Raw genomic sequence first — 26,408 nt, 5'->3', positions numbered from 1 at the left:
CAATAGTATACTGACCTCCAGTAGTATACTAGCCCTAGTAGTATACTGACCCTCAGTAGTGTACTGATCCCCAGTAGTATACTAGCCTGGGCTTCTTGTGTTTGCTCACTTCAGCATTGCTTTCATTACCTCCATCATGCAAGTCACCCGGCAACACAGAGCATAAGGGATGACAAAGTGTGCCAAAAAATACTTTGGCGATTACTACTCTAATCGTTTCTCTTCAAAAATCATAGCATTTAAACACATAAGAACTTTAACTAAACTTGGAGCCTAATCTCTATAGTTTCTTCCACTTCTTTCTGATATAAAAATTGAAAAAGAAAAAAACAAAAGGAAGTAGAAGATACAAGTAGCAAATTTTGCAACTAATCCATGAACTTGCAAGAACACATAACCAAAAAAAGCAGCAAATTTTTTGTCAAACTAACATAAACATAAAACTAAAGCATTACACAGCACCACCAATCCCATAAGAAACTAACGTAAACACAAAACTAAAACTATTGACCCCCAATATAAAATTGAAAATCAGACTATAGCTAATGATCTGCAAACAAAATGTTGCTGAGTCCTGCAGAAGTAACAAACAAATTAAGATCAGTATAGCTCCACCAAATTGCTAAACAAATAAACAACACACAGTCCATTATAGCTTACCCAAAACCTGTGACATCATACACAAATGCAAAGAATGCAACAAAAAATATTTTTCTTCTCATGTGTAATAACCCAAACCAACACTCGAATCCTAGGAGGTACTCTAGACTTCAAAAAGGCAATTGAGGGAGATTAAATGTCTAGAATTTACAAGAGAAAAAAAATCCCTAAAGACTCCTAAACACTATCTATTTGAGATATTAAAGACATGTGCATGACCCACCACAAAAACTTGGCCTTATTCACTAAGCAAACAAGGTAACTGCACCAATCAACAAGCTTTTCTTCTCCTTTGCTCAGTTCTAGCTCCCAAAAATGGAACATGCAGAAAAAATCCGTCAAAAAACCCCAAGTCCTAGCATTTTTCTATCTCCCTCACTATTACAACAGGCAAACCTAACCAAGCCCCAAACCACGACTCCCCATCGCAACAAACTCCACAAATTACAACAGAAAACAACTCTAGGGCACACAAATGCCAACACCTAAACTCAGATCCATCCAATACAAACTGGATTCTCTCCTAATCGGAAATATACCTCTTCTTCAAAGTCATCGTCGTTCTCGATCGGTGCGGCCTCGTCATTGGAGCCACAAGAGTTGTCCTCGGCAGCGTCTTCATCGTCGGAGTTGGCGGAGCGAGCGACGACCTCTATCTCTTCATGATCCTCTTCATCGTTGATCAGCTCCTCCTCCTTGGAATTGGATAGGGCTTTGTCAGAAGAGACCTAGGGCTTGGTTTTGGGGGTCAGTAGCCTTAGTAGTTCCTCTTCACCACTAGCTTTGCCGCGGCATCCTAGATTCCTAGATCTGTTGCCTCACCGCCGGAGCCTTGATTTGTTGCTTTACCGCCAAAAGCTCGCTTTGTTGCTTCGCTGCTTAAATGGAGGTTTTGATTTTGGGAAGAGTTGGATTTGAGAGAGAGAGAGAGCTGATGTATCGTGATAGTGAGCGGCAATTTTCGTAATTCCATAAAACTTTAACTATCCTTTATGTCTTTAATGCAAATGAATAGTGACAGCATGGGAACCACATCCTTAGCCTTTGCGCACAGGAAAGAAATATGAGAATTTGTAGTTAATGGTCATTACCTTAAAAAAATTAAAATAATTAATAATTAATAAAATAAAATCTTTGTTAGCAGTCTTTAATAAGTGGCTTCTCATGTAGAAACATTTTATTAGCTGTTTAGCTCTTCTTTATGTTCGATGTTATCTTTTTTAAATTGAATATGATCGACCAGCATTCCTTGGGTTGGTGTGGATGGTTACTTGCAAAGAAAGTCAGTGATAGTCTTAATGACTCTATAGGCCGGCAGATGCAGATTAAGATAGATGTTCATGAGAAAATGACTTTCTTCTGGTTTATAGCTTAAATCATGATTATTACCAATAAATCTTGAATTATGGAAAGGCAATCTGTTAAAATCATTGTTAATTATTTCAACAGCAGTAATTCCTAGAGTCCAGTGTCAAGTTCTCTAGTTTTGATTTGACTGACCATCATGGCTAACATTTGCTTTATACAGAAGTTGGTAGGATGCAAAGAAATGGGTGAAGAGGTATTGAAGTCAGTTGATTCTCTAGTTCCTTCTCCGGAATGAAGATAGTCAGGCCAACGTAACATGATTTTGGGAGTAGGGAGCCACTGTGATCAATGGCGGAGCCAGAATTTCATATTAAGTTAGGCACTTAGAATTTTTTTTTTTTATATATTCTTTTTAATTTGAATTCAAAATATATACCAAAACTTTAGTTAAAGATATTAAATTAAAATAAAATTACGGGAAGATTAATATTTTTCTTAAAATTATATACCTTATGAATAAAATTTATAGCATTAAATATTAGACAATTTCTCATTATAGAGACATAATCTATTCTTAACTTTAAAACTACAAGAAAATTATTCTCAGAAGAAAAAGAAAACAATTGAAAAAATAACTTCCCACATAATCTATTCTTAACTTTAAAACTACAAGAAAAACCTCAGTTAATGTTCTCAAAAGGAAAAGAAAACAATTGAAAAAATAACTTCCCAGCATGCATGTTTTGAACGTGGGACCATAAACCCAAAAACCATACATACTTTGCCACTACACCAAGTCGACTGACAATGGTTCATTATGAACTCCAAGCTATTTATCTTCGTTTTCATGTACAGAAATAAAAAAAATATAAAATTGAGTAGGGCACGGGACCCACTGAGTCCCCACGTGGCTCCGCACCTGATTGTGATATAAGCTGAAAAAGCAACTCGTATATCTTCTCCAGTGATGATTTCCTTTTTTGTTTCTTTAATTTGAAGGGCCTATGTTATTGCTTCTTAATTTGCAGCTTCATTTTCTTTAGGTGAAACAAAACCATTTACATGTGTGCCAGAAATTTTATTTATGCTCGCTTTTTACCTTTTGGTTTGGTGCTTAAAATTATCATTGTCATGAAGTTTGACTAATATGTATTGTATTTTGTTTCTGCACATGTTAGCTCTCTCTATTGCTCCCTGTTATTTGTAAGATAGTTACATGGAAGAGAAGTTTGGCTAATACGTGCTGTACTTTGTTTATGAACTTGTTTGATCCCTAGCCCTCAAGTTGATAAGCTTGTCTATCAAGAGGGTTGAAATCCTTAACGACAAGGAAATTGAAAGTAAATTTATGGTCAGCGGCAAGTGTTGAATGCATTCCACGCTCCTGGTTCAGGACAACGGGGAGGAAATCACCTGTCCCCGAAACTCCTAGCCCCATTCGGTCTTGCTAATATGTTTTTTCATTAATAAAAACTTAACACTGTTAGAGCATCTCCAACGGTAGGAATTATTAGCTAAATCTGTTAAATATAATTATTGATTTACCGATGTTGCTCCAACAGTAGTAACTATTTATAAATAATATACTATATTTTATCGAAGAGAAATTTTAAATACACACCCCTAATTACTTAATACACATCTCTATTATTTTATATTTTAAATCAAATTTTATAGGTAGGTTAAATGTCCAAAATGGACATCTATATATTAGAAGAAGAAAAAAATTCAATCACGCCTATATTCTTTTTTACGTCTCTTCTTCTAAACTCTGGACGCTGTAATTAGGGCTGTCAATGGGTCGTGTCGGGTTAAGGTATTTGTCATGTCGTAAGATACAAACCCAAACCCAACCCATTTAATAATCGTGTCAAAAATTTAAACTCAAACTCAACCTATTTATTAAACGGGTTACTCGTTTCCAACCCGCTTAACCCATTTAACAAATAGGTCGTGTCGTGTTAGACAAAATGATTTATTTAAGAGTTAATAATGCGACCCATTTAACTAAAAAAAATGCATAAATTGATTAAATTCACTAAAAACTCCACAAGACGAATAATATAAATAATTTTATATATTCATAAATAATTGAATCCAATAATTATAAAGCAAAATATTTCAAATTATCTAATCCTATGATCAAATACTCCCAATGTCTAAAATTTTAAGAATAACTATAGTATAATCAGGTTATACGGATTCACTTCGTGTTGGCAGGTTGACCCCTAGCCGACCCATTTATTAAATGGGTCATGGCGGGTTGACCCACGACCGACCCGCTTTTTAATAGTGCTGGTTCAACCCGCTTTATTTCGTGCGGGTTTCGAGTCGTGTTATCGGGTCGTGTCGGAATGGACAACCCTAGCTGTAATACATCTTTCTTCTCCACACTTTCATCATATCAATTTCGACCATTGACATGAATTCTTAATATCTCTCTCAACAATCTTCAATTATGTCTTGTTTGGATGAAATAATTATAAATTGTTGAGAAATTTTAAAACGATGGAATCTACCACTCCATCAATTAGAATTCCATAAATTGCAATTTCCATTGTTTGGTTGTATTTATTTAGAATTTGAAATGTGTAATAAATTAAGAAGATTTAAAAAAAAAAATTATTGAAAACGAAAATGACCTTGTTTTGGAAACTAATAAAATAAGACAAGTGTTTTAGGAAAATAGATTTGAGAGAATTGTCATCATATTATTGAGAATAGGAGCCCTATATATAGCGATTACAAAGTACTAGTTCTAATGTTACAAGGAATACCAATCCGTGTAGGATTGGGAAATCTAGAACCTTCTCTCCTATTCCTACTCCTAGTTTGATAAGGCACACTAAACTTGATTTTCCTTCAACACTCCCCCTTGTGAACTTGGTGGTGACGCTTCATCCGTTGCCTCGTTAAAAACCTTGCTCGAGTGAAAAAAAACCCTGTGGGACAAAAACACGCTCAAGGAGGAGAAAAAGAGTACAACACGTCTTCTACTCTTCGAAATCAAACATGTAGACATCATGACTCCTCCTGATGTCGATATCTCCCCCTGATTGCTACAATCATGGGAGTTCGGATAACTTTCTCAATCCGATGCTCTTCACATGTTTCTCAAAGGTGGATTTAGGTAGCGACTTAGTGAATAAGTCCGCTACATTATCCTCTGATCGGATTTGATTCACTTCAATCTTTAAAAGTGATTGTTGTTGCTGATTATAGAAGAACTTAGGCGATATATGCTTGGTGTTGTCGCCCTTGATGAAACCTAACTTCATTTGTTCAATATAAGCTGCATTATCCTCATAAATGCATGTAGGTTCATCTGTGGTAGACTTCAAACCACAACTTCCTCGGATATGTCTAATTATTGACCTTAGTCATATACATTCACGTACGGCTTCATGTAGAGCAATAATCTCTGCATGATTTGAGGAAGTAGCAACAAGGGTCTGCTTTGTAGACCTCCAAGATATCGCAGTGCTTCCCATGGTAAAGACATAACCCGTTTGGGAGCGACCTTTGTGAGAGTCAGAGAGGTACCCTGCATCAGCAAAACCCATCAAACCATCATTGTCATTTTGATCAAGGGGGATAGGGTGAGGCCGACCACCCTTGGTGGTGGTGGCGGCATTGGCGGCAACATGGCCGGCCAATTTGTCATGGTGGACGGTGGCTCCATGCCTAATGGGGTCCGATCCCATTCTTCCATCTTTCCTCTTCTCTCTGTAGGGATAAAATAGGCCCATATCAATCGTACCTCTCAGGTATCAAAAGATTGTCTTTACACCAATCCAATGGCGGCGTGTTGGCGCAGAGCTATGTCTAGCTAACAAGTTCACTGCGAAGGAGATGTCCGGTCTTGTGCATTGAGCTAAGTACAATAATGCGCCTATTGCACTTAAATAGGGCACTTCGGCCTCTAATGCTTCTTCGTCCTCATCCTTTGGACGAAACGGATCTTTTCCGGGTTCAAGACTATGACCGATCATGGGAGTACTCACAGGCTTTGCTTTATCTTCATTAAAGCGCCTTAGAATTTTCTGAGTATATGCAGACTTGATGGATCAAAATCCCATCACTACGGTGCTCCATTTCTAAACCGAGACAGAACCGTGTTTTCCCAAGATCTTTCATCTCAAATTCGGATTTCAAGTATTTAGCAGTTTCCTTTAACTCATCTAGAGTTCCAATTAGGTTCATGTCATCGACATAAACTGCTACGATTGCAAATTCGGAACTTGTTCTTTTAATGAACACGCATGGGCATATTTCGTTGTTATTATATCCCTTCCCAATCAAGTAGTCACTTAGACGGTTATACCACATCTGTTTGGATTGTTTTAATCCATATAGTGACCGTTTTAATCTTATTGAAAACGCGCTCCGTGGTTTAGAGCCACTTGATTTGGGTAATTGAAGTCCATCTGGAACCTTCATATATATATCTGAATCTAGATCTCCATAGAGATATGCTGTAACCACATCCATAAGCTGCATGTCAAGGTTTTCTGAAACTACCAAACTGACAAGGCAGTGGAACGTTATAACGTCCATTACGGGAGAATATGTCTCCTCGTAGTCGATTCCAGGGCGTTGTGAGAAACCTTGCGCCACGAGGCGAGCTTTATATCTAACCACCTCATTTTTCTGATTACGCTTTCTAACAAAGACCCATTTATGGCCAACAGGTTTTACATCTGGGGGTGTCTGCGTTATGGGCCCAAATACCTGTCTCTTTGCTAGTGAATCCAATTCAGCCTGGATCGCATCTTTCCATTTAGGCCAATCCGCTCTTCGTTGACATTCTTCGACAGAGCAAGGTTCGACATCATCATATTCTATGATTCCTTTTGCAACATGATATGCAAATGCATCATCAATTGCCATAGAATTTCTATCCATCATCTCATGTACACTAGTGTAATTCATGGAGATCTCTCTATTCTCTAGAGTTGGTTCTGACATTGGAGCGTCCCTCAATGATGTCTCTTGGACATAACCATAATCCGGAATGTTCTCATGAGATGGATTATTTTGTGCCAAACTCGCTTTCTTTCTTGGGCGAGAATCCATCGAACCTATTGGCCTCCCGCTCTTACTGGCAGGAGCCGTGGGCCTAGCCACAACGTCACTACCACTGTGGACGTTGGCGCCATGCTCAAGTGCCCTTGAGGTGGCGTCATGTCCTCTAATTTTAGGGACATCAATCCTTGCAGGCACATTTGCAGCAGGTATGTGTGATCTCATCACTTTAGCGATATCAGAAAATGCATCAGGCATCGATTCTGCTACGTTCTGAAGATCGAGAATTATTCGCACTTCAATTTCGGACTGTGCGGTTCGGGGATCAAGATGAGACAGAGTGGGGACAGACCATGACAATTCCTGTCGTTCCTGTTGAACATATATGTTCTTATCTCCCCCTAATGACGGGAAGACTGTCTCATCGAAGTGACAATCCGCAAATCTTGCGGTAAAGAGATCGCCTGTCAAGGGTTCTAAATAGGGGACAATTGTTGGAGAATCATATCCAACATAAATGCCTAATCGTCGTTAAGGACTCATTTTAGTACGCTGTGGCGGCGCAATTGGCACATAAACTGCACACCCAAATATGCATAAGTGTGAGACATCAGGCTCATACCCAGTCACCATCTGGGACGCAGAAAAAGGTTGAGTGGCAGTGGGCCTCCGACGAATAAGCACAGCTGCATGCAATATTGCATAGCCCCAAGCAGAAATAGGGAGATTGGTGCGTATTACCAATGCCCTAGCAACCATTTATAGTAGTTTAATGGCGGCTTCTGTGAGACCATTTTGGGTGTGAACATGAGGAACTGGATGTTCAACTTCAATCCCAATGGACATGCAATAATCATCAAAATTCTTTTATGTAAATTCCCCAGCATTGTCTAATTTAATAGGATGATCAGGGTGGTGAGCCCTTAACTTAATAATCTGGGCGAGGAGTTTAGCAAATGCAGCGTTCCTAGTGGACAATAGCATGACATGTGACCAGCGTGTCGATGCATTAACCAACACCATAAAATATCGAAATGGTCCGCATGGTGGTTGAATAGGTCCACAAATATCACTTGGATTCTTTGCAAGAATGGTATATTTTCTTTAGTGTCCTTTGCATAGGATGGTCTCGATCCTAATTTTGCTAAAGAGCAGGCTTTGCAGAACGAATGATGGGCTTTAGAAACAACCAATGAGAATTTTGGTTGAGCCACGAACTCACAATTGACTTTAGAAGTAAAATTTGGAGATGAAGGAGCCTTGGTGGCGTCAATGCCACCCTGATGCCGCAGGGGGATGGCGGCGCCAGCCAAGGGTGGCCGGATATGGGGGTGAACGGCGCCGTGAAGCGCAGGGACTCATTCGGTGTCCAAAAACCAACTTTTACTTCTTTTCGTTCTGAAAAATGGATGTCCGTGTGAAGTCTTTAATATACGGATCATCATATCACGACTTGGATGTCCCAAACGGTCGTGCCAAAGCCTATATGTGTCAGAATCTCATAAATCATCCCTAATAACATGATTGGATTCAATTATTCGAATAGTGGTTTCATATAACCCACTAGATCGACACATAAGTTTCTCTAAGACTCTTTTATTTCGGTAGTCATTAGACGTGATGCAAAGGAACTCATGTCCATTCTCACAATGCGTTTCCCCATGAAAACCATTGGCTCTTATATCTTTTAAGTAATCGATACTTTATTAATAATAGCCAATGATTATATCAAAGTTTCGTGACCATAATCTAATCCAAAGTAAAATCAAACATTAGACAAATTGTAGTCACTCAATTCGTTCGGTAATTCCAATAAAATATGACCAGGGAAGTAGAGAGAGATGTCGGTGGAGCGAAGCTCTCTTAAGTACCACTAATCTCAATTACTTTCCTAGACATCATACTTAATTGAGTACGCCTAGAGGAAAAGAGATAATCCAATAAGTCATTTTATTGATTAAGGCATAATTGCCATTACATAATTCTTGGAAATTAAAAGACTATTCTAAATAAAAATATGCGGCATACTATTTTTATCGCCAGATTTAAAGTCTTTTATAGCTCGATATCTTGATTACCATTGATCAGGTACTCCATAAAATACCATGAAGAGGATGCTCTCTTGATTGAGATGTATTGACACAATACATATGGTCCCTAGGACCAATGGCGTTGGAATAGTGCAACCATGGCCAAAAGTGGCGCCATGGTGTCCAACCCTATATCCTCAACGTCATGACTCCTATGGTCATGTTAGGGTCTTCTCAATCAATTTGTTCTTTTGTGTTTTTCACAATCATGCATCAATAATATGATGTAGAGAGCCTCCGAACAATATTTCATAACTCTTTCAAAGTTTACAAAAGCGGATATTATTCCATTATGCTTCAAAGTCCGGAAAATTGTGAATGTTACTAAAACGTTCACGAGGCGCAACCCAAAGGTTGTTAGTGTTATCCTCATTCATGTACTCAAACTGGAAGGCCATCTTCATGTGGGTCTTCATCAGGGTAAATGCCCTGGAATTATCTATCTCAGTTTGAGGGCCTTGAGTGGTTCTTTTAGAATAAGACTCTTGGATTGTAGGCAATAAATCAAGGGCAATTAGGTGGAGCTCAACATTTTGAGTCCACATGAAAATTCCGTGCCTGTAGAATCCAATGGAGTAAAATCGAGCTCGTTCAAGTCTTACATCCTAAAAAGGAAAGCAAGAATGTATTAGTTTCGAAGTCAATGCTTCCACGAAAACTAATATGAGATTTCTGAGCAGTAATGCTACCAAGAAATTGATTTCCAAGAAATTTGGATTAGACCGAAACAATGATGTTTGAATGGTCAAAATAGATTCTCACGAATGCTCTTAGTCCGTAGCTTACGAACGCTCTTAGTTCGTTAAATCGATGCTTACGGACGCTCTTAGTCCGAAGTCTTACGAACGCTCTTAGTTCGTTAATTGCGTGAATCCCCATGATTCTGCTTTTCAAGAATCGAACCCACGTTATAAGAAAGGTGGGATGTAGAAGAAGGGAGGTTGCAAGTCCCGGAAGAAAAAGAAGGAGAAATTAAAATTCGGAAAACAGGAACTTTAATTTAAAAACTTACTTGTTGAAAATTCGGAGCAGATTCTGTTCTGAACAGCTTGTACTTCGATTGGTGTACAGATCTCAATATAACTCCGATAAGGCTGAAATTCGGAGGTTAGATGGAAGAGACAGAGACGAACAACTTTGATGAAGAAAGTTTTTCGATCTGAGCTTCCGAACTAGATGTTTCGAGGCTTTCAAGTAGACGGACGTGCACAGGAAAGATGAAGGATGCAGTTGGTGTGTGTTGGTGCTGCAGGGGCAGCAGACTTGCAGCGGTGCTGCAGGGGCAGCAGGGATGCGTGGGCAGGGGCAGGCACGCAGGTGAGGCTAGCATGGGCTAGGAGCTGCGGTGATGAAGAAGATTTCGGGTTTTTGAAGATTTTTCTGTTTTGGTTTTTTGTTTTGTGGTTAAAGCTCGTGCTGATAACGTGTTTTAGGAAAATAGATTTGAGAGAATTGTCATCATATTATTGAGAATAGGAGCCCTATATATAGGGATTACAAAGTACTAGTTCTAATGTTACAAGGAATATCAATCCGTGTAGGATTGGGAAATCTAGAACCTTATCTCCTATTCCTACTCCTAGTTTGATAAGGCACACTAAATTTGATTTTCCTTCAACAACAAGTAAACTTTTGTAAGGAAATTCGAAATGATACATATTTTGATGGAAATTGAAGTGAAGAATTCGGACAATCAATTCATTCATTTCTTTCCATAGAGAAATTCATAATTTCCAAGTATAGAATGTCAAATGAGATAATTCATGTTAAGAAATTATGAACTGCTTATTTTGATTTTAAATATCATCTCTTTTTCCTTCATCCAAACACACTGTTGAGGTGTGTGTTCTTCATCTTGTTTATTATTCTCATTTTTAAATATTTGAAGGGAACAGTAATAAATTTTTAAGGAGTTCCCAATATTTAACATAAGTAATCAATATGGGCATTTACAAAACGTCAACCTAGTATGAATAGTAGCCTTAATATAGTCAAATAATATAATATTTCATGATTTTTAGATTAAGGGTATTTTAGATACTATGGGTTGTGTATTTAGTAAAATATTATAAGGGTAAATTAAATGAGTGGTGTATTGAGAATGGGGTGTGTATTAAGTAATTGGGGGTGTGTATTTAAAATTTCTCTGATAAATTGTAAACTAACATGTGGACAAAAGAGGAGAGAGAAATATAACTTTTCCTTTAGCTATGCATGATTCTCTAGCTAAATATGACTAGTCATTTGAGTTAAAGTTAAATTTAACTTAACTATAGCTAGTTTGTTGGAGTTGAATTTCGCTTTAAAAATAATTATATATAGCTAAAAATTAAATTTAGCTAGTCTGTTGTAGATGCTCTTAACTTTTATTGTTTTTATATAGAAGTAAACAAACAATTAAACCATCTGAGATAAACGATTTATGTACTGAAATCTTGTAGTACCCAGAGGCTGCTCGGTCTCTATTTGCATACAGATACAGTTGTGGTTTTTCTCTGTTCTCATCGTGTTCTACCTAAAAAAGAAATTGATGGCTTTCCAAGGAATCGAAACCGAGCTAGATTTTCCCTCTTATCAAGCCCATGCCATGCAGCATTTCCATACTTCAGTCTTCACCATCAATCTTTCCTCTAACTACACCATACACACTCGATTCCTCTCTCCAACATTTCCCCATTTTCGTTTTTCTAATAGAAAATTACACACAAGTGATCTTTTGAATCTTTAATTAGTCATAAAGCCACCTTATTTTTTTTTTGTATACATAACGCCACTTGTAGCTTTAAATTATTTTCAACCTGACAATTTTACCCTCTCACTTAAGAAACCCAATTCCATCAGCCTTACATCACAAATCTCTCTCTCTCTCTCTCTACCTGATCACAGTGTCTCTCTCTCCTCGACCATAGATTTTCACGTCTTTGGTCTCCGTCTCCAATTCGGGCGACCACCAGCACGGCGCTCTCTCTCTCCCTCTCTTTCCTTGATCACAGATCACGTCTTGATCTCTGCCTCCGATTCCCACGACCACCGGCATGGCGCTCTCTCTCTTTCCTTGATCACATATCACATGTTGATCTCCGCCGCTGATTCCGGCGATCGCTGGCACGACGCTCTCTTTCTCAGCAAACCCTATCTCCCTCTGCCAGGCTTCATCGTCTCCTCGATGCTGAAGTTTTCGCAGACCACTGCAAACCAGATTCAGTTCCTCCTGCAAAGCCTCAACGATGCCAACTTGGACTCTGTCCACCCAGAGCTGACTCAGGTAGTACCTCTCTCCTTCTCGATTTTTCTTCAATTCCGGCTCTGTTTGCTTCCGATTCTCATTTTGGAGCCCTAAAATTCTTTGTTTTGGTTTCGGAGTATTCGGAATTTGGACGGAACTTCCATTTTGTTTGGTTTCAGTTTTGGACTTTCAGTGAGACTATTAGAACTCAAAGCGGGGTTTTGTTTGTCGTTTTGGCTTGCTCAGTGAGCTTTTGAATTGATTTCTCAGTGTAGATTCGAACGCCGTCAACTTTGCCTCACGTTCTCATGCTCCTGCTTGGATCTCCAAGCCTCTGCTTCATTGTCTCCCTAATAATTCGCGTTTTTCATTTGATTTGATTTGAATTTGAATTTGCAGGTGCAAATTATTTTAAAAATCTCGATTTTGATTGTTGAATTTTCACGCATGGGCTTTCTCCTCTGATACCCCATTGTGCCTTTAATTTGGACTAGGGCTTTGCCCTTGGCCCAACCTATGTTTTAGTTTTATCTAAATTCATTAATAATTTCCTTGTATTAGGAACCTCGATCTCTAGCGCCTCTGACGTAGTACCAAAGGAGGATCTCCGCTATCTCTACGTTTTGAATGTCTAATAAGTAGGTCTATTTCTATGTACACTGGGTATTACAACTATCTTCTTGTCTGCCTATGTCCTTAAATAACAGCGGAAGGGTATGTAACGGCCTATTTTGGTTTGTGATGAATATATTATTCGGTCCCATGGGCTTGATTCAAAAAACTGTTGGATCATTCAATCTAACTGCTGCAATTAAATGACAACCATAACCTTTTTTTTCACCCTAAAAAAAAATTTGAAGGTAAAAAAAAAAATCTTAAATTTATTTTTAAAATTCTATAAATACCAATTCCCTCACCTTAATTTCTCACACTAAATTTCTGAAAATTTTACCTCTTCATCCATTTGTTCTTCATTTATTTAAATTTATCAAGGACTAAAAAATAGAAATTATCAGTGATATTTCGCCGATATTTTCATTTTTTTTATGGACAATATTTCCATGACCTTCCAAGAATATTTCGACGGATATTTTTGAAATTTCCCGAAATATCGAGAAAAAATTGCCAAATTTTGTGTAATTCCGGAACCTTCCGACTCTTCCCACTCTACCACCCTTTCTCACATCAGTCACATGCAAAGTCAACACCACTCTACCACCCTTTCCCACCACCCTTTCTCATATCAGTCACATGCAAAGTCAACACCACTCTACCACCCTTTCTCACATCAGTCACATGCAACATCATCATCACGTGGCTACATATAGTTGGCCTAAAATTCCAATCAAAAAAATCAACAAAGTGACCAAGACTCAAACCTTGGTCACTTCATTGCTCTTTGAGAGCCTCGGCCAACTCTGTTGCACCTGCACTTGTGTTTATCTTTGTAACATTCTAATATATATTTATTTTGCCTACGAATATGAAAACTTAGGTACATGTACAATTAATAATTAACATAGAAAAATCAATTACATTTTGAATTTTAATTACCAAATGTTCAAAAATTTTACAACAGCATTTCAATTTTTAACTTCTATAAATAGGGTATAGGGTTCCACTCATTCCTTGCACAGAAAAAAACAGAGTTTCTTTCTTCTTTCATCTACTACTTCTTTACTCTATAATTTTGGTAAGTAATAAGTTAATATTATTAACCATTTGGTTCTTATTGTTTATTTTATTGTTCTAATTAATAACATTTACTACTTTTAATATTTGATATCTTAATACATGCCTACATTATCTCAATACACTCCTACATTATATAGGAGATTAGTAAAGTATAATAACATAGTTTTTAGGATTTTGGGTTTAGGATTTAACTTTACTGAATTAATTACGAGCAGAAATTTTGATAAGAAAATACAATGGCTAGTGGCGAAAGTAGACGTGATCCTGCATGGGAGCACGGAGTTATCATTTAATGATTATTCTTCACAATACACTCAAGACTCTACAAATTAATAGAGATGATGAAGATAGTGAAGATTTTTTACCTCATAGGACTTCTACGTGGTTCTAAGTTACTCATGTAATTCAAGGTGTAATGTATGATATGTACAAAGAATGTATATCAAGCGTGATGGCCTAGCCTCCCATTGAGTTTCCAGCCATAAAAAAAAAAAGATGTTTATTTCAAAAATTTTAAGAGGTCAGCAATTCAGCATTTACTGTTTCATCTTAAATTATTACAACTCACTATATAACAATGTTTATTTAAGGTTTTCTTTTCCTATATAGCAGATAATTGATAAAACAAACATATTCAAAAGTTTCACTTAAAATTTCCATATTTTACTTCAAATTTCAGTTATTTTTCTTGATTATTTACCGAAATCGATATATCCACGATATTTCCGTCGAAATTTCGGTTTTCAGGACCATCGATATTTCCTCGAAACTCAATATTTTGGTCGTTGAAATTTATTCATTAACTTTTTTAGATTAATATTGTATGATTAATCTCATTATAATTATTTAATTAATTAAATCATAAGTTTAAAACTATTTTGAATTAATGAATTATTCAAATTTAAAGTGTGAACAGTGGATTGGCAAGCAAATTGCCTTTCATTGGTGTATTGTGTAAGCTGCAGGTAATTGCCAATTTTGGATAAATAACGAATTGGTTGTATCAATTTGGTTGGCAAATTAGCAATTGTCCTTGGTTCATGGGTGCATTTGCTCTAAGAGTGAAAATCATGCTCGATCAGAATAACTATTCAATAAAAAATGGTAAAAATATAATGGAAGCATGAGGATTCCCTGAAAATTACTTATGGACATCGTATACATATAAACTACCAGTGGGACCCACTAAATACATTCACACGGATAGACAATTCTACGTGTAAGTAGTATTAGCAACACTAGTAATATGTGCAAATATATATTTCGTCATTGTACCGTGTGTATTGACGTATTCACATAGATTTCTAGTGGAGTACTAAGAATCCGTGTGTGATGGACTGATGGATGATTTTTCTAGTAGTGTAAAGAGTCAAAACTTTCTTTATCATTTCCCCTGTGAGCGCATTTCCAAAAGAACAATCTTATTGTTGTAAACATCCACTTTTAAAGTGATGGGCATGTTATGAACCCGGCCATTCCGAAGCCATATAACCTCTAGTCTTTTTTTTTTTTTTTTTGAATGAGATTTGGAACCCAGCCTAGCTGGGAGGCTCAGCCCCACGCCCGGTTCTATTTATTATAATACTATTTTGCAATGGGGGGACATAAAAAACCTGAACCCCGTGCTACATGAAAACAATTAATATAATCCTTATAGAGAACATCATGAATAGTAGCAGGAGTCTCCTCTAACAATAAGTCATCCAATCCATTAATGCTAGTAAGGTGGGCAAGCCTATGTGCAACATCATTTGCTTCGCGGTAGATATGATGAATCCTACAAGATTGAAAAGCAGAAAAGTAATCTTTAAAATCATCTAGAACTTGGCTTACCTCTGAGAAATTCTCCTCCTCACTATTGAGTACAGCAATCAGAAGGGCAGAGTCGCTTTCGATGTCAATTTTTGTCCAACCTTGGTGTATACCAAGAAGAAGACCAGCTCTACACGCCTCGACCTCCATATTGGTAACCTAGTGTGCATGTAAAAAAGGCATTGCCATAGCTGCAATACCCGTGCCGAATCATCCCTGACCACACTCACTACAAAAAATAATTGCAACCGCTACCCCAGTTGGCGTCGGCATCCTTTTGCCGTCGCTAAAAATTGACTATTCGGTTCGGCAAAGTTACGCCGTCGCAAAACTTGCGACTGAATTACTACGCCGTGGCAATGGGGTAGCCAAAAGTAGCCTATTTTTCTTCGGCGAACGTTTGCAGTCGCAAACTTTCCATACTTGGCGACTGCGTCTACAATGCCGTCGCATGAGAGAACAGCTACGAGCCCAATTCTCTTATTAAATCTATTTTCTAATTAAAAAGCCCTAGCCTATTTCCCTCAATCTCTGTTCGATCTCTACCGCAACCCTCTTTCTCTTCCTCTTTGTTCTGGATCTAACCCAACAAATAACATCGCAGAACTTGGTGGCCACTGTGTTGGTCTAAATCCAGGGATTATTCTTTTTCGTTATTTCAATTTGGTTTTCTCTTCAGTCGTTCCTCTTCCTCTCTCTTTGAATCCGATTCAACTCAGATGCGTCCAATTTAATGGCTGGGTCATTCGTGAGAGATTCGTTCTGTCCGAGCGGAATTCATGAGGAATTTTGATTGAACTCGGATGCGTTCTCTTCTCTGTTCTCGGAAAGTTCGCATCTTGGTTAGTTCTCAATCTCTTTTGGCTTGGTTTCTGTTTTGGGCTTCTTGTTATTACTGGTGTTCAATTTTATCTTTGAGGTTTTCAGTTATGATCTACTAGAATGTAGAAATAAGTATAAAAGTTGCAAACTTGATGACCAATTTCCCTCTTTTCGCTGCATGTCAAATCCTTTTGTTTTTGGTTTGAATTGAAATGGTGTTTTAGGTTCAGCCAAGACATTGTTTTGCTTATGAAAGTTGGAAAATTTCTTTCTTCTAGTGACTTTTGGTTGCTTGTAAAGAATGGTATATATGTGTTGAACTACTTGATTGACTGGATTTCATTTTTGAGTATGCATATCCATTATAGAAGAAAAGGGTTCCTCACTATGCTTGAATTTGGGTTTCTTTTGACACTGGAATGTAAGCAAATAATGGCCTGGTGGTTGTTGTTGTAATGAATGGCGCTGTTGCTTTGGTGGTTGTTGTAATCTGTTTGGAGAGTAGAGTTGTTTTCCATTCTTTTGGGAGATACATTCAGGTGCCTCCGCCTTTGAATTACCTTTCGGTGACTACTACAATGCTTGGAGGTGCAGCTGGAGCTGGTGCCTATGCGCTAGGTATGATTTCTGATGCCTTCAGCTCCTTGGTTTTCACTGCTCTGGCTATTGTAGTTAGTGTTGTTGGAGCTATCGTTGTCGGATTTCCTGTTTTGGTATGCAATTCACCTCCCAAGATTTCTGTTTCATGTTTTGTGAACAATCATGCTTTATCTATTACATTAGGTAGATATAGGTGGTATAATTTTGCATTCTTATTTATAGGTTATTTCACTTAAAATATACTATAGCATCTGCTATAAATTTGTATTTTTTCACAAATCTTTTGTTCTTCAAATTCAGTAGTCCAGGTTTATTGGATGGTTTAAGAGTTTGTGTCGATCTGGTGACAATCACTGTACATTATATCTCTTACAATTTGCCAAACTAAAAGTTGAATTTAATTAGTCAACTGCATGAGGAATCAATGTACAATGATAGTTTATGGATACCCAATGAATAACGGATCTATAGCGCACATGATTTCTGGGAACCTTCACTTCACTTCTCATTGCACTTAACTCTGTCAACATAGTAGAACACACACTACCCACTTTGTCATTTCTTTGGGCTGTTGGTATGCTTGAGCTTGCTTTCTATTTTTACTCTTCAATATTTTATCTTTCTAAAACATCACTTAAATGAAGTGTGTTAGGCCATGGTAATCCTGTAATTCATTCTGCTGTTACTCTTCAATATTTTATCTTTCCTCTGTAGAAGGTCTTGATCGTCATTCATAAAACCATCTTTTCTTTCCTACAGGCTTGCACAGAAATGGTTATGCCAATGTCTAGTAGCCGAGATAGAAGCATGTTTCAAACATATGATTATAATTTCTCCTCTTTTCAAGAGTGGTGCTGGAAGCAGTTCAATGTGAAACCAAGGCCTACATGGATAACAACAGAGTTTGGTGGACATGTAAGAAAGTGATGCAGTAATTGTTTGTCTTTTCTACTAAATAGTGCATTCCTATTGTTACCATTTCAATAATGAATACTCATCATCTATGCCATACTGGTTCAGTGCATGATGATCTTGTCTTTCTCTCCCCCAGTGTTTGGTAAATGTCTTACATGTGTTACTCATGCTGTCATGCATTATCTAATTATCTTGGTACCCCATTTGTTGAAATCAGATGACCATGGAAAACAATGAGCCATAAAGGATAATTATTCTTTTTGGAATAATTTTCTTAGTTTCTGCTATGTACTAGTCTTGCAATATAATTTGAATCTTTAATCAACAATGTAGTAACTTTGGTTGATTACTGTACGGGAGGAAGCATTAATTTACAACCTGCTATTGTTTTAAGCTAGTTATTTTCACATTAATTTTTTTATACGGTTATTTTCACCTCAATTACACTTCTAAAATATTGACAGTAAAAAATCACAGTTAATACTTGGTAAGTGATGTCAATGATTGGTTTTTTATGTTTTTGTCTTTAATGTTCCTTGCTTAGTGTGGAGGCCTGTTGGGATTTTTGAGAGCTTTTATTTTTCCTGCCTGTGAATTTTTTGGAGATCCATGAGGAGACACATATCCTAGAATCACTTCTTCTTGCTTCAGATCTTCCTCTGATGAAAATTCGGTCTTGGCTAATAGATTTCTGATTGAATCTTAGGAACTAATGGAGTTGGTATTATTTTCATTGGTAGTCTTTTGTTTGTTTAGGTAATTTTGTCAAGTTTCATAGGTTTCTACCATTGCAATATTGGAATTTAAATTACATTTTAGTAGATACATTTGTGCCTCCTAAAAAGAAAAGTTCTTTTGAAGTGATCTCTCCATACCTAATATCCAGTATATATTCACAAACTGCTAATACTTTGGTTAAGTTTGAAATCTGAGGTAGTATAAAGAGTTTGGTATTTTGATCTTTGCTATATACTGGTGTGGCTGATTTGGTTGTTTCTCAAAATTTACCATTTCACAATTGATAGTTAGCTCAATTGTTCATGCTAGTTTACGAATTCTAATTAAGAACAGTACTTGACTATCCCTCTGTTTCTCTCTCTCAGTAGGACTTTGAATATCTCATCTCTTAGATATCCGTCATCTCGTATATCTATTCTACGGCCGCGAGAGAAGCTTGATGACTTCCATATTCCCATCTCATCAGCTTCTGGGTTTGGATGCTGTATACTAATATCTTTATTCACAATTACTCATCACTTTTACTATGATTCTGGGTATAAAAGTTTCAAAGTACGGAAGACATTAATCGGATGAGCAAAGAATTGAAATTTCATGTCTCGATGGTTTACAATTGCTTTACTGTGCTGAATCGATGCCAAAAAAACAAAGATTTGCACTCTTAGATTCAACCTTAAGGATGTCTTTTCACTCTAATTGTTGTTCATTTTAATTTTTTCTTTAATGGATATATCTCTACTCTGCTAACAATTTTTCTGATTTCTATTTATTATGGTTGTCTTGCAGTTGGCTACTATTTGGTTGGAGCGCAAGGATTCCCTAGCTGGTAATTTTTCTTCATCAATAATGTTTGTGTTGATTCATTGATTTGATTGGTTCCTTTTTCTCCATGCTCATGCCTGAAGGGTCGTGTATATGCAATTATGTGCAGTATATAGTTTGACTAATTGTGTATATTATACCCATTAGAAATCAGTGCTGTTTGGCTTTTCTATCTGTTTGGCAGCCATACGTTCACACACCCAAAAGCTAGGAAGAAACCTCTTATTTTTGTTATTCGATATTTTCCTTTTTGATTTACAAGCTCTTATGTATATTGTTTATCAATTTTCTTTTGCTATCGATTTTTGCTATATGGTAAATATATAATAATGGTTAGATTAGCCACTGCGAAGTTGGAATCTGTTTCACATTTATATTATGCAATTGGGTGCTTAAGTTGATTTTGATTAAATTTTTACCTGCGTAAACATACAGGAGCAGTACTTTTGGCGTTAAGGCAACATTGTTATGGAGAAATTTGAGAGGAGGGGCATGAAGTAACAAACCAAGTAGGGGAACATATCACCTCAAGTACGATTCCGGTAATGTTCAGAAGATACTTTTATTTATTTCTAGTCTGTAACTATGGAACTTATCAATTGTATTTGGTTTGCAATTGATACTATAGTGACGCTGCAGTTCGACTATGCCATTTTAAAAACAGTTGGTCTACGTTGATGCAGTTGCATAATTTACTATTCCTAGTGCATATGAATTGAATAATTTTTCGTGTTCCTTCAGGATTACTCGCAGCAGCCCCCTATTCAGGAACTAATTGGAAGGGATCTTCATGATATATAATGAATGGAAATTCAGACATATTGCGAGGTAAGTATGGAACTATGGATTTAGCATTCTTCAAATCAACTACTCTAGCTTTAATCGTAGAAAGACTTGGATTTAGCACACTTGCTGACTCAAAATGTCAAAAAGTAATTAAGAGTTCAAGTGAAATATTAATTGTATGTACTGGTCTGAACAATATCTATGTCATGTGTACATCTCCCATTAATTTTCCAGCTTTTTGTTTCTTTAATGAATGGTTGAAGATTTCTGACTTTCTGTTATATGAGGCTTGCAACAACACTAGAGTAATTGGTACAAGAAGTAGATCGAGGAAGATCCCTGCAAAGTTCATCTTGAAGTAGAGGAAAATAACTAACTTGTAAAGCTTAATTATTGATCTTGTAAATTTTGGTAAGAGCTTCAATATTCATTTTGTAACATTTATGAGGAAAATTAAAGTGTAACACTTCCTTTTATATAAGCTTCATTCCTTTTTGTATAGTTTTCATTCATTAAAAAAAAAAAAAAATCGGTATGCATTTGCATGCCGATTTTTTTATTATTCTTAAATAATTTTTTTGCGAATGACTTTTGGCGACGGCAAAAAACTTCAGTAGCGGTTGGTGGCGTCGCCATTGGTATTTGCGACGGCATTTTTCCGTCGCAAAATTCTTGCTACGGCAAACGTTTGCCGTCGCTAATAGTCTTGCAACGGGGAATTGCCGTGGCAAATAACATTGGCGACGCCACCAACGGCGTCGGAAGCATTGCCGTCGCAGAGCCGTCGCCAATGCTCTTTTGCGACTGCATTGCGCCATGGTCATTGCAATTTTTTTTTGTAGTGACTCCAATGCCTCCAATCCCACAATCAACTCTAAGCACCATCAACATTAATTTTAAGTCTGCCCTGAGGGAGGTACTCCCACTTTGCCTGCGGTCTCCTCATAATACCCATAATACCTCTAGTCTCTATTAATTAAGCTAACTTTGTGATGAATGATTAAATTTTCAAACTACTCATAATACCCAAAATTAATTAAAACCCTACATATACATTTAATGCATAAAGGATATACTGCAACATATATATACTCAATTTTAATTTCTCTCTTTTACCCAAGTGGTGATTAAGCTTCTTATACTTGAAGTGTTTTTCCTTGAATTTCCTTCAAATGGATGAGAATTAGAATAGATGCGTGTGAGTGAAAAGAAGAGAAAATAGAACGAAAAATGGGTGTGGGGAGGTGTTGGTATGGAGAGAGAGAATGGTTGTGGTGGTAGTGTGGCTGATAGATGAAGATGGATGGGATTAAGGGTGGTCTGGTGATCAGTTACTGCCGCAAGGGTAATAGAATGGGAATGGAATTTTATTAAGGACCAGCTGGTAACTTATAAAATATCAAAAACAAAAACAAAAGTCAAAATAAAAAATAAAAGTGCAACTGTAACGTTGGTTAAAATTTTTACAATTGCAATTGCAGTTTGTAAATTAAACAAAAGAAAGAAAAAGTAATTACTTGAAGAAAAATTATTAAGAAAAAATTGCAAAATTAATTTTTATAAATAAAAATAAGTAAAGGATCAATACTAGTATCCTAAAAATGATAATAATTTAGTGAGCGTGCGCGTCAATTGACTGGCATAATAAAAGTGAGAACAATTTAAAACGTGTGCTACTATTCATTGTTCCTTACTCTAATTGAAAGGCCAATTGATAAAATAGTTTGATACTACGCGTTCATTAGACTTTTTTTGTGTATATATATAGCACATTATTGCCTTGGATATTAGTTGACGTCAATCAGTATCAAGTGGCACCTGACCCGACTATTCCAGAACTAAAGAGTAATGCATGCATGCATGAAAGTGGGTTGGTGGGGTGGGCATGATTAATGCCCCGAAAACAAACAAACTTCCTGATAAAACAGTCACCGACTCACCTAGTACATACTGTTCTAGCTAGCTCTTTGATGCCGCAATCATTTTCCTCCCTCCTCCTCTGCGAGGTTCAAATACTTGCCACCTAGACATTTGGTATCAATGGATGCGGTTAGCTTTTGCGTTTGTTCGTGAAAAATAGGATAGGGAGAAGCTGTCTAGTTTATCGTCGTTTATGTAACTCAATGATTGTATTTGATGATTTAATTATTTATCAAGATGAAACCATCACTGCAACAAATCGACGTGGGTGGAAAGCCAGAGCTTATAAGTAGGGGGGAACACGCTCTAAATTCACTAACAATAGTAAGATTTACTGGGTTTACAAATAATTAAACGAGTACCCAAGATCAACGAGAGAAATCAAGAAAGACCAAAACAAAGCATTAGGTTGTAAAAACTCATCAAAGGGGTAAAGGTTAAGTCTTCTTCTTCAATCATTTGCCACAAAGGGTGCATAATTGCGAGTAATATATATTGGCCCACTTATCTTATCGCTAATAAGCTAAATCCATGCATGACTCCGATTTATCTACAATGCATGCTGCCAAAACGTAGATCCGTGGTCCACGTTATTATGGACTCATGGATCTCCCTTGATTGAACAATGGATCTCGCCAGAAGAAACACGTTTCCATTATAATTAGTAGTAAATATTTTTATCATCAAGAAGATGTCGGTACAATTTTTTAGCTATAAATAGCCCTCACTGGCCTCTTCATTTCTCAAACACTGAGTTTAGATCGAGTTGAGTGAGAGAATACTAATGAGTTTCAGAAATATGTTGAAAGTGAGTTTCTTAATGTTGCTTGCCATGGCTTTGGCAGCAACAAATACTCATGCTCGCTTAGATCTATTTGGCCACCAGCTGCTTACCTCCAAGAGCCAACCAGATCCCAATTATGGTAATTTCTTGTACCAAATTAGCTTGCTATATAAATTAATTAGTTCAAGTCCAAGATTTACATGTTTATATTATTGTTTGTCTATATTTCTACATGTTATATTATATCAGAATAGACATACAATACTATTGTAATTGATTAACTTATACTCACGTTATTGTTCAATTACAAGGAGGAAAATTCCATATCTAGCGTGCAGCCTGTTGAAAATATATACATCCCACATGAGAAAATAGTACATTGTCTATGAATTTATAAGAATTTGAGTCATTCTATCCATTGTCAATTAATTTTAAACGTACACTCTATATTACTTTATCACACTTTTATTTGTGCCAGTTGGGTCTGTGACAAGCGTCCACCTGAGCTTGCAGAGTGTGTTTGCCCGTTGTTTTCCATCAATATTGTTGTTGTAGTTGTACGTCAAGTTGACATATGGTACTATTGTATATAATTCATCTGAAAAAATATAAGTACTATAATTATATATCCACATATATAGATGCGGCAAAAGCATGCATCAAATCAATGAGGACTAACTATTTGAATGGACCCCTGCCTCTGACATGTAATTGAAATGGCCGGTACCTGTATGCGTACGTAAGTGTATTTCATATGGAACGTACAGAAAGTGCTCGGTAATTAATTCCAACAATTTTTTTGCCGAAAAAATTAAGAAAAGAGAAGTGTCTCAAATCAGAATTGACGAAGAGAAGAACCGGTGAACCAATATACTAGACATTACCAACATTTGGGGACATCCGATTAAATGGGGATGATTAATAGAAAAAAAAAATAAAGAAAAAGAAATAAGTTTTGCCATGCTTAAGATTTATGACACTTGTAAATTGAGAAAATATACAAATTTTATTGATTTACTGATTACTTGTATTAGTAAACCATTTTGTTGGGTGCAGAAGAAGCAGAGATGTTCAAATCAGCAACCACTAAAGAGGCCGGTAATTTACTAATATGAATCAATAGTCATTAATTTCTGTCTTCATCAATCATACTAAATTTCTTTTTGTGTTACTAAAATGCGCATATATGCAGAAAAATTGATGAAGGCAGCAGCTGTAGTCCAAGAAGAGAAACCGAGTAGCAGCAAAGTAAAAGCAGATACAATTCCATATTCAGAATGCCAGGAAAACTGCAACTATACATGTGTTTGCACACTTATTTGGCCACCTGAACTATCACAGTGCATCTGTGCTGGATCAAGCAAATTATCAACCACTAATGCGGCCGGTAATTAACTAATATGAATCAATAGTAATTATTACTGACTTCATCAACCATACTAAATTTCGTTATCTGTTCCTAAAATGCGCAAATACATATGCAGAAAATTTGCTTAAGCCAGCTGCTGTAGTCCAAGAAGAGAAACCGAGTAGCAGCATAGTGAAAGCAGATACAATTCCATATTCAGAATGCCAGGAAAGCTGCGAGTATACATGTGTTTGCACACTTATTTGGCCACCTGAACTATCACAGTGCATTTGTGCTGGATCAAGCAAATTATCAACCACTAAAGCGGCCGGTAATTAACTAATATGAATCAATAGTCATTAATTTCTGTCTTCGTCAACCATACTAAGTTTCTTTATGTGTTACTAAACTGTGCATATACATATGTAGAAAATTTGCTTAAGCCAGCTGCTGTAGTCCAAGAAGAGAAACCGAGTAGCAGCAAAGTGAAAGCAGACACAATTCCATATTCAGAATGCCAGGAAACCTGCAACTATACATGTGCTTGCACACTTATTTGGCCACCTGAACTATCACAGTGCATTTGTGTTGGATCAAGCAAATTATCAACCACTAAAGCGGCCGGTAATGAACTAATATGAATCAATAGTCATTAATTTCTGTCTTCGTCAACCATACTAAATTTCTTTATGTGTTACTAAAATGTGCATATACATATGTAGAAAATTTGCTTAAGCCAGTTGCTGTAGTCCAAGAAGAGAAACCGAGTAGCAGCAAAGTGAAAGCAGATACAATTCCATATTCAGAATGCCAGGAAAACTGCAACTATACATGTGTTTGCACACTTATTTGGCCACCTGAACTATCACAGTGCATTTGTGCTGGATCAAGCAAATTATCAACCACTAAAGCGGCCAGTAATTAACTTATATGAATCAATAGTCATTAATTTCTGTCTTCGTCAACCATACTAAGTTTCTTTATGTGTTACTAAAATGTGCATATACATATGTAGAAAATTTGCTTAAGCCAGCTGCTGTAGTCCAAGAAGAGAAACCGAGTAGCAGCAAAGTGAAAGCAGACACAATTCCATATTCAGAATGCCAGGAAACCTGCAACTATACATGTGCTTGCACACTTATTTGGCCACCTGAACTATCACAGTGCATTTGTGTTGGATCAAGCAAATTATCAACCACTAAAGCGGCCGGTAATTAACTAATATGAATCAATAGTAATTATTACTGACTTCATCACCATACAAAATTTCTTTATTTGTTACTAAAATGCGCATGTATGCAGAAAAATTGCATAAGGAATTGGACTTGGTGTCCAAACCAGTTGCAAAATTGGAAGGAAGCTTTCTTCCATATCCGGAATGCATCGAAAAATGTGATGAGTGTGTAATCTGCACTAGAGTTTATCCGATTGAGGCGGCATATTGCTATTGTGGCATGAATCCATCAATTCAGAAATCGGGTAACAATCTTAATTATTTTAACACGTGCTTAATTAAATTTGATTATATAGCTGCTAATTACAGTTACTTGTTTCTTTTTTGTTACTGGAGATGCAGGCATAGCCCTCCCAATCTAGCTTAGCTGCTAGCTGTTCTTCCCTGAATGGTTGACTTCAACGATGAATAAAAGGGCTATAATTTGTTTGATTTACTCCTGTTGATGCCTAGAGTTCCTTTGAGTTGTCTTAATGGTGTACGTGTGTTAAGACTTAAGTTTCTCTATAGAATAAGCTTGCTATGCCTATATGCATGTAAGCGGTCTTCTGTTGTACGCTGGTTGTCAGTTTCGATTGACTAATTAGCTTGTAATGAAATAAAGTTTACGAGCTTTAGCATTA

At 36.8% G+C, this 26,408-nt stretch overlaps 3 protein-coding genes across 14 annotated transcripts in view; all 3 read left to right on the top strand.

The window, feature by feature from the left end:
- Positions 1-2,289, top strand: part of LOC112189403 (3-isopropylmalate dehydrogenase 2, chloroplastic) — a 37,027-nt gene extending 34,738 nt beyond the window's left edge. The window contains exon 11 of the mRNA XM_024328739.2: positions 2,189-2,289. Within this exon, the coding sequence (XP_024184507.1) occupies positions 2,189-2,263 (75 nt within the window). The 3' untranslated portion in view covers positions 2,264-2,289. The remainder of the gene's footprint in view (positions 1-2,188) is intronic.
- A 14,152-nt stretch (positions 2,290-16,441) lies between these two features.
- On the top strand, positions 16,442-20,553 carry LOC121051776. Of its 7 annotated transcripts, none has more exons than XM_040515033.1 (6): positions 16,442-16,658; positions 17,178-17,351; positions 17,998-18,153; positions 19,678-19,717; positions 20,149-20,255; positions 20,455-20,553. In XM_040515033.1, exons 1-5 carry the CDS (start codon positions 16,620-16,622, stop codon positions 20,193-20,195), a joined length of 456 nt encoding a protein of 151 aa, XP_040370967.1. In that variant the 5' UTR covers positions 16,442-16,619; the 3' UTR covers positions 20,196-20,255; positions 20,455-20,553. The 7 variants fall into 7 exon arrangements, 6 of the variants coding, with proteins under 6 accessions (XP_040370967.1, XP_040370966.1, XP_040370965.1 ...); XM_040515032.1 differs by having other exon boundaries at positions 17,007-17,351; XM_040515031.1 differs by having other exon boundaries at positions 16,989-17,351.
- Positions 20,554-23,155: 2,602 nt separating this feature from the next.
- LOC112185997 lies at positions 23,156-26,408 on the top strand. Of its 6 annotated transcripts, none has more exons than XM_024324350.2 (9): positions 23,156-23,342; positions 24,263-24,301; positions 24,396-24,590; positions 24,688-24,882; positions 24,981-25,175; positions 25,274-25,468; positions 25,567-25,761; positions 25,854-26,030; positions 26,122-26,408. In XM_024324350.2, exons 1-9 carry the CDS (start codon positions 23,204-23,206, stop codon positions 26,145-26,147), a joined length of 1,356 nt encoding a protein of 451 aa, XP_024180118.1. In that variant the 5' UTR covers positions 23,156-23,203; the 3' UTR covers positions 26,148-26,408. The 6 variants fall into 6 exon arrangements, with proteins under 6 accessions (XP_024180118.1, XP_040371114.1, XP_024180120.1 ...); XM_024324351.2 differs by having other exon boundaries at positions 23,157-23,342; positions 24,260-24,301; positions 26,128-26,408; XM_024324349.2 differs by having other exon boundaries at positions 23,157-23,342; positions 24,260-24,301.

This window comes from Rosa chinensis, chromosome 2, assembly GCF_002994745.2.
Source record: "Rosa chinensis cultivar Old Blush chromosome 2, RchiOBHm-V2, whole genome shotgun sequence".
In the NCBI taxonomy this organism is placed as follows: domain Eukaryota; kingdom Viridiplantae; phylum Streptophyta; class Magnoliopsida; order Rosales; family Rosaceae; genus Rosa; species Rosa chinensis.
Note: the sequence above shows the minus strand (reverse complement) of the source record. Positions and strands in the feature narration are given on the sequence as shown.

What these genes read in the sequence shown, in the direction of transcription:
- LOC112185997 (XM_024324349.2), top strand. Translation starts at nt 23,204, where the DNA reads ATGAGTTTCAGAAATATGTTGAAAGTGAGTTTCTTAATGTTGCTTGCC. An exon ending in ATCAACCACTAATGCGGCCG is followed by an intron (nt 24,591 to 24,687) that starts GTAATTAACTAA and finishes ATACATATGCAG; the next exon opens with AAAATTTGCTTAAGCCAGCT. An exon ending in TCCATCAATTCAGAAATCGG is followed by an intron (nt 26,031 to 26,121) that starts GTAACAATCTTA and finishes TTGTTACTGGAG; the next exon opens with ATGCAGGCATAGCCCTCCCA.
- LOC121051776 (XM_040515032.1), top strand. Translation starts at nt 17,094, where the DNA reads ATGAATGGCGCTGTTGCTTTGGTGGTTGTTGTAATCTGTTTGGAGAGT. An exon ending in TTGTCGGATTTCCTGTTTTG is followed by an intron (nt 17,352 to 17,997) that starts GTATGCAATTCA and finishes TCTTTCCTACAG; the next exon opens with GCTTGCACAGAAATGGTTAT. An exon ending in CAACAGAGTTTGGTGGACAT is followed by an intron (nt 18,154 to 19,677) that starts GTAAGAAAGTGA and finishes GTTGTCTTGCAG; the next exon opens with TTGGCTACTATTTGGTTGGA.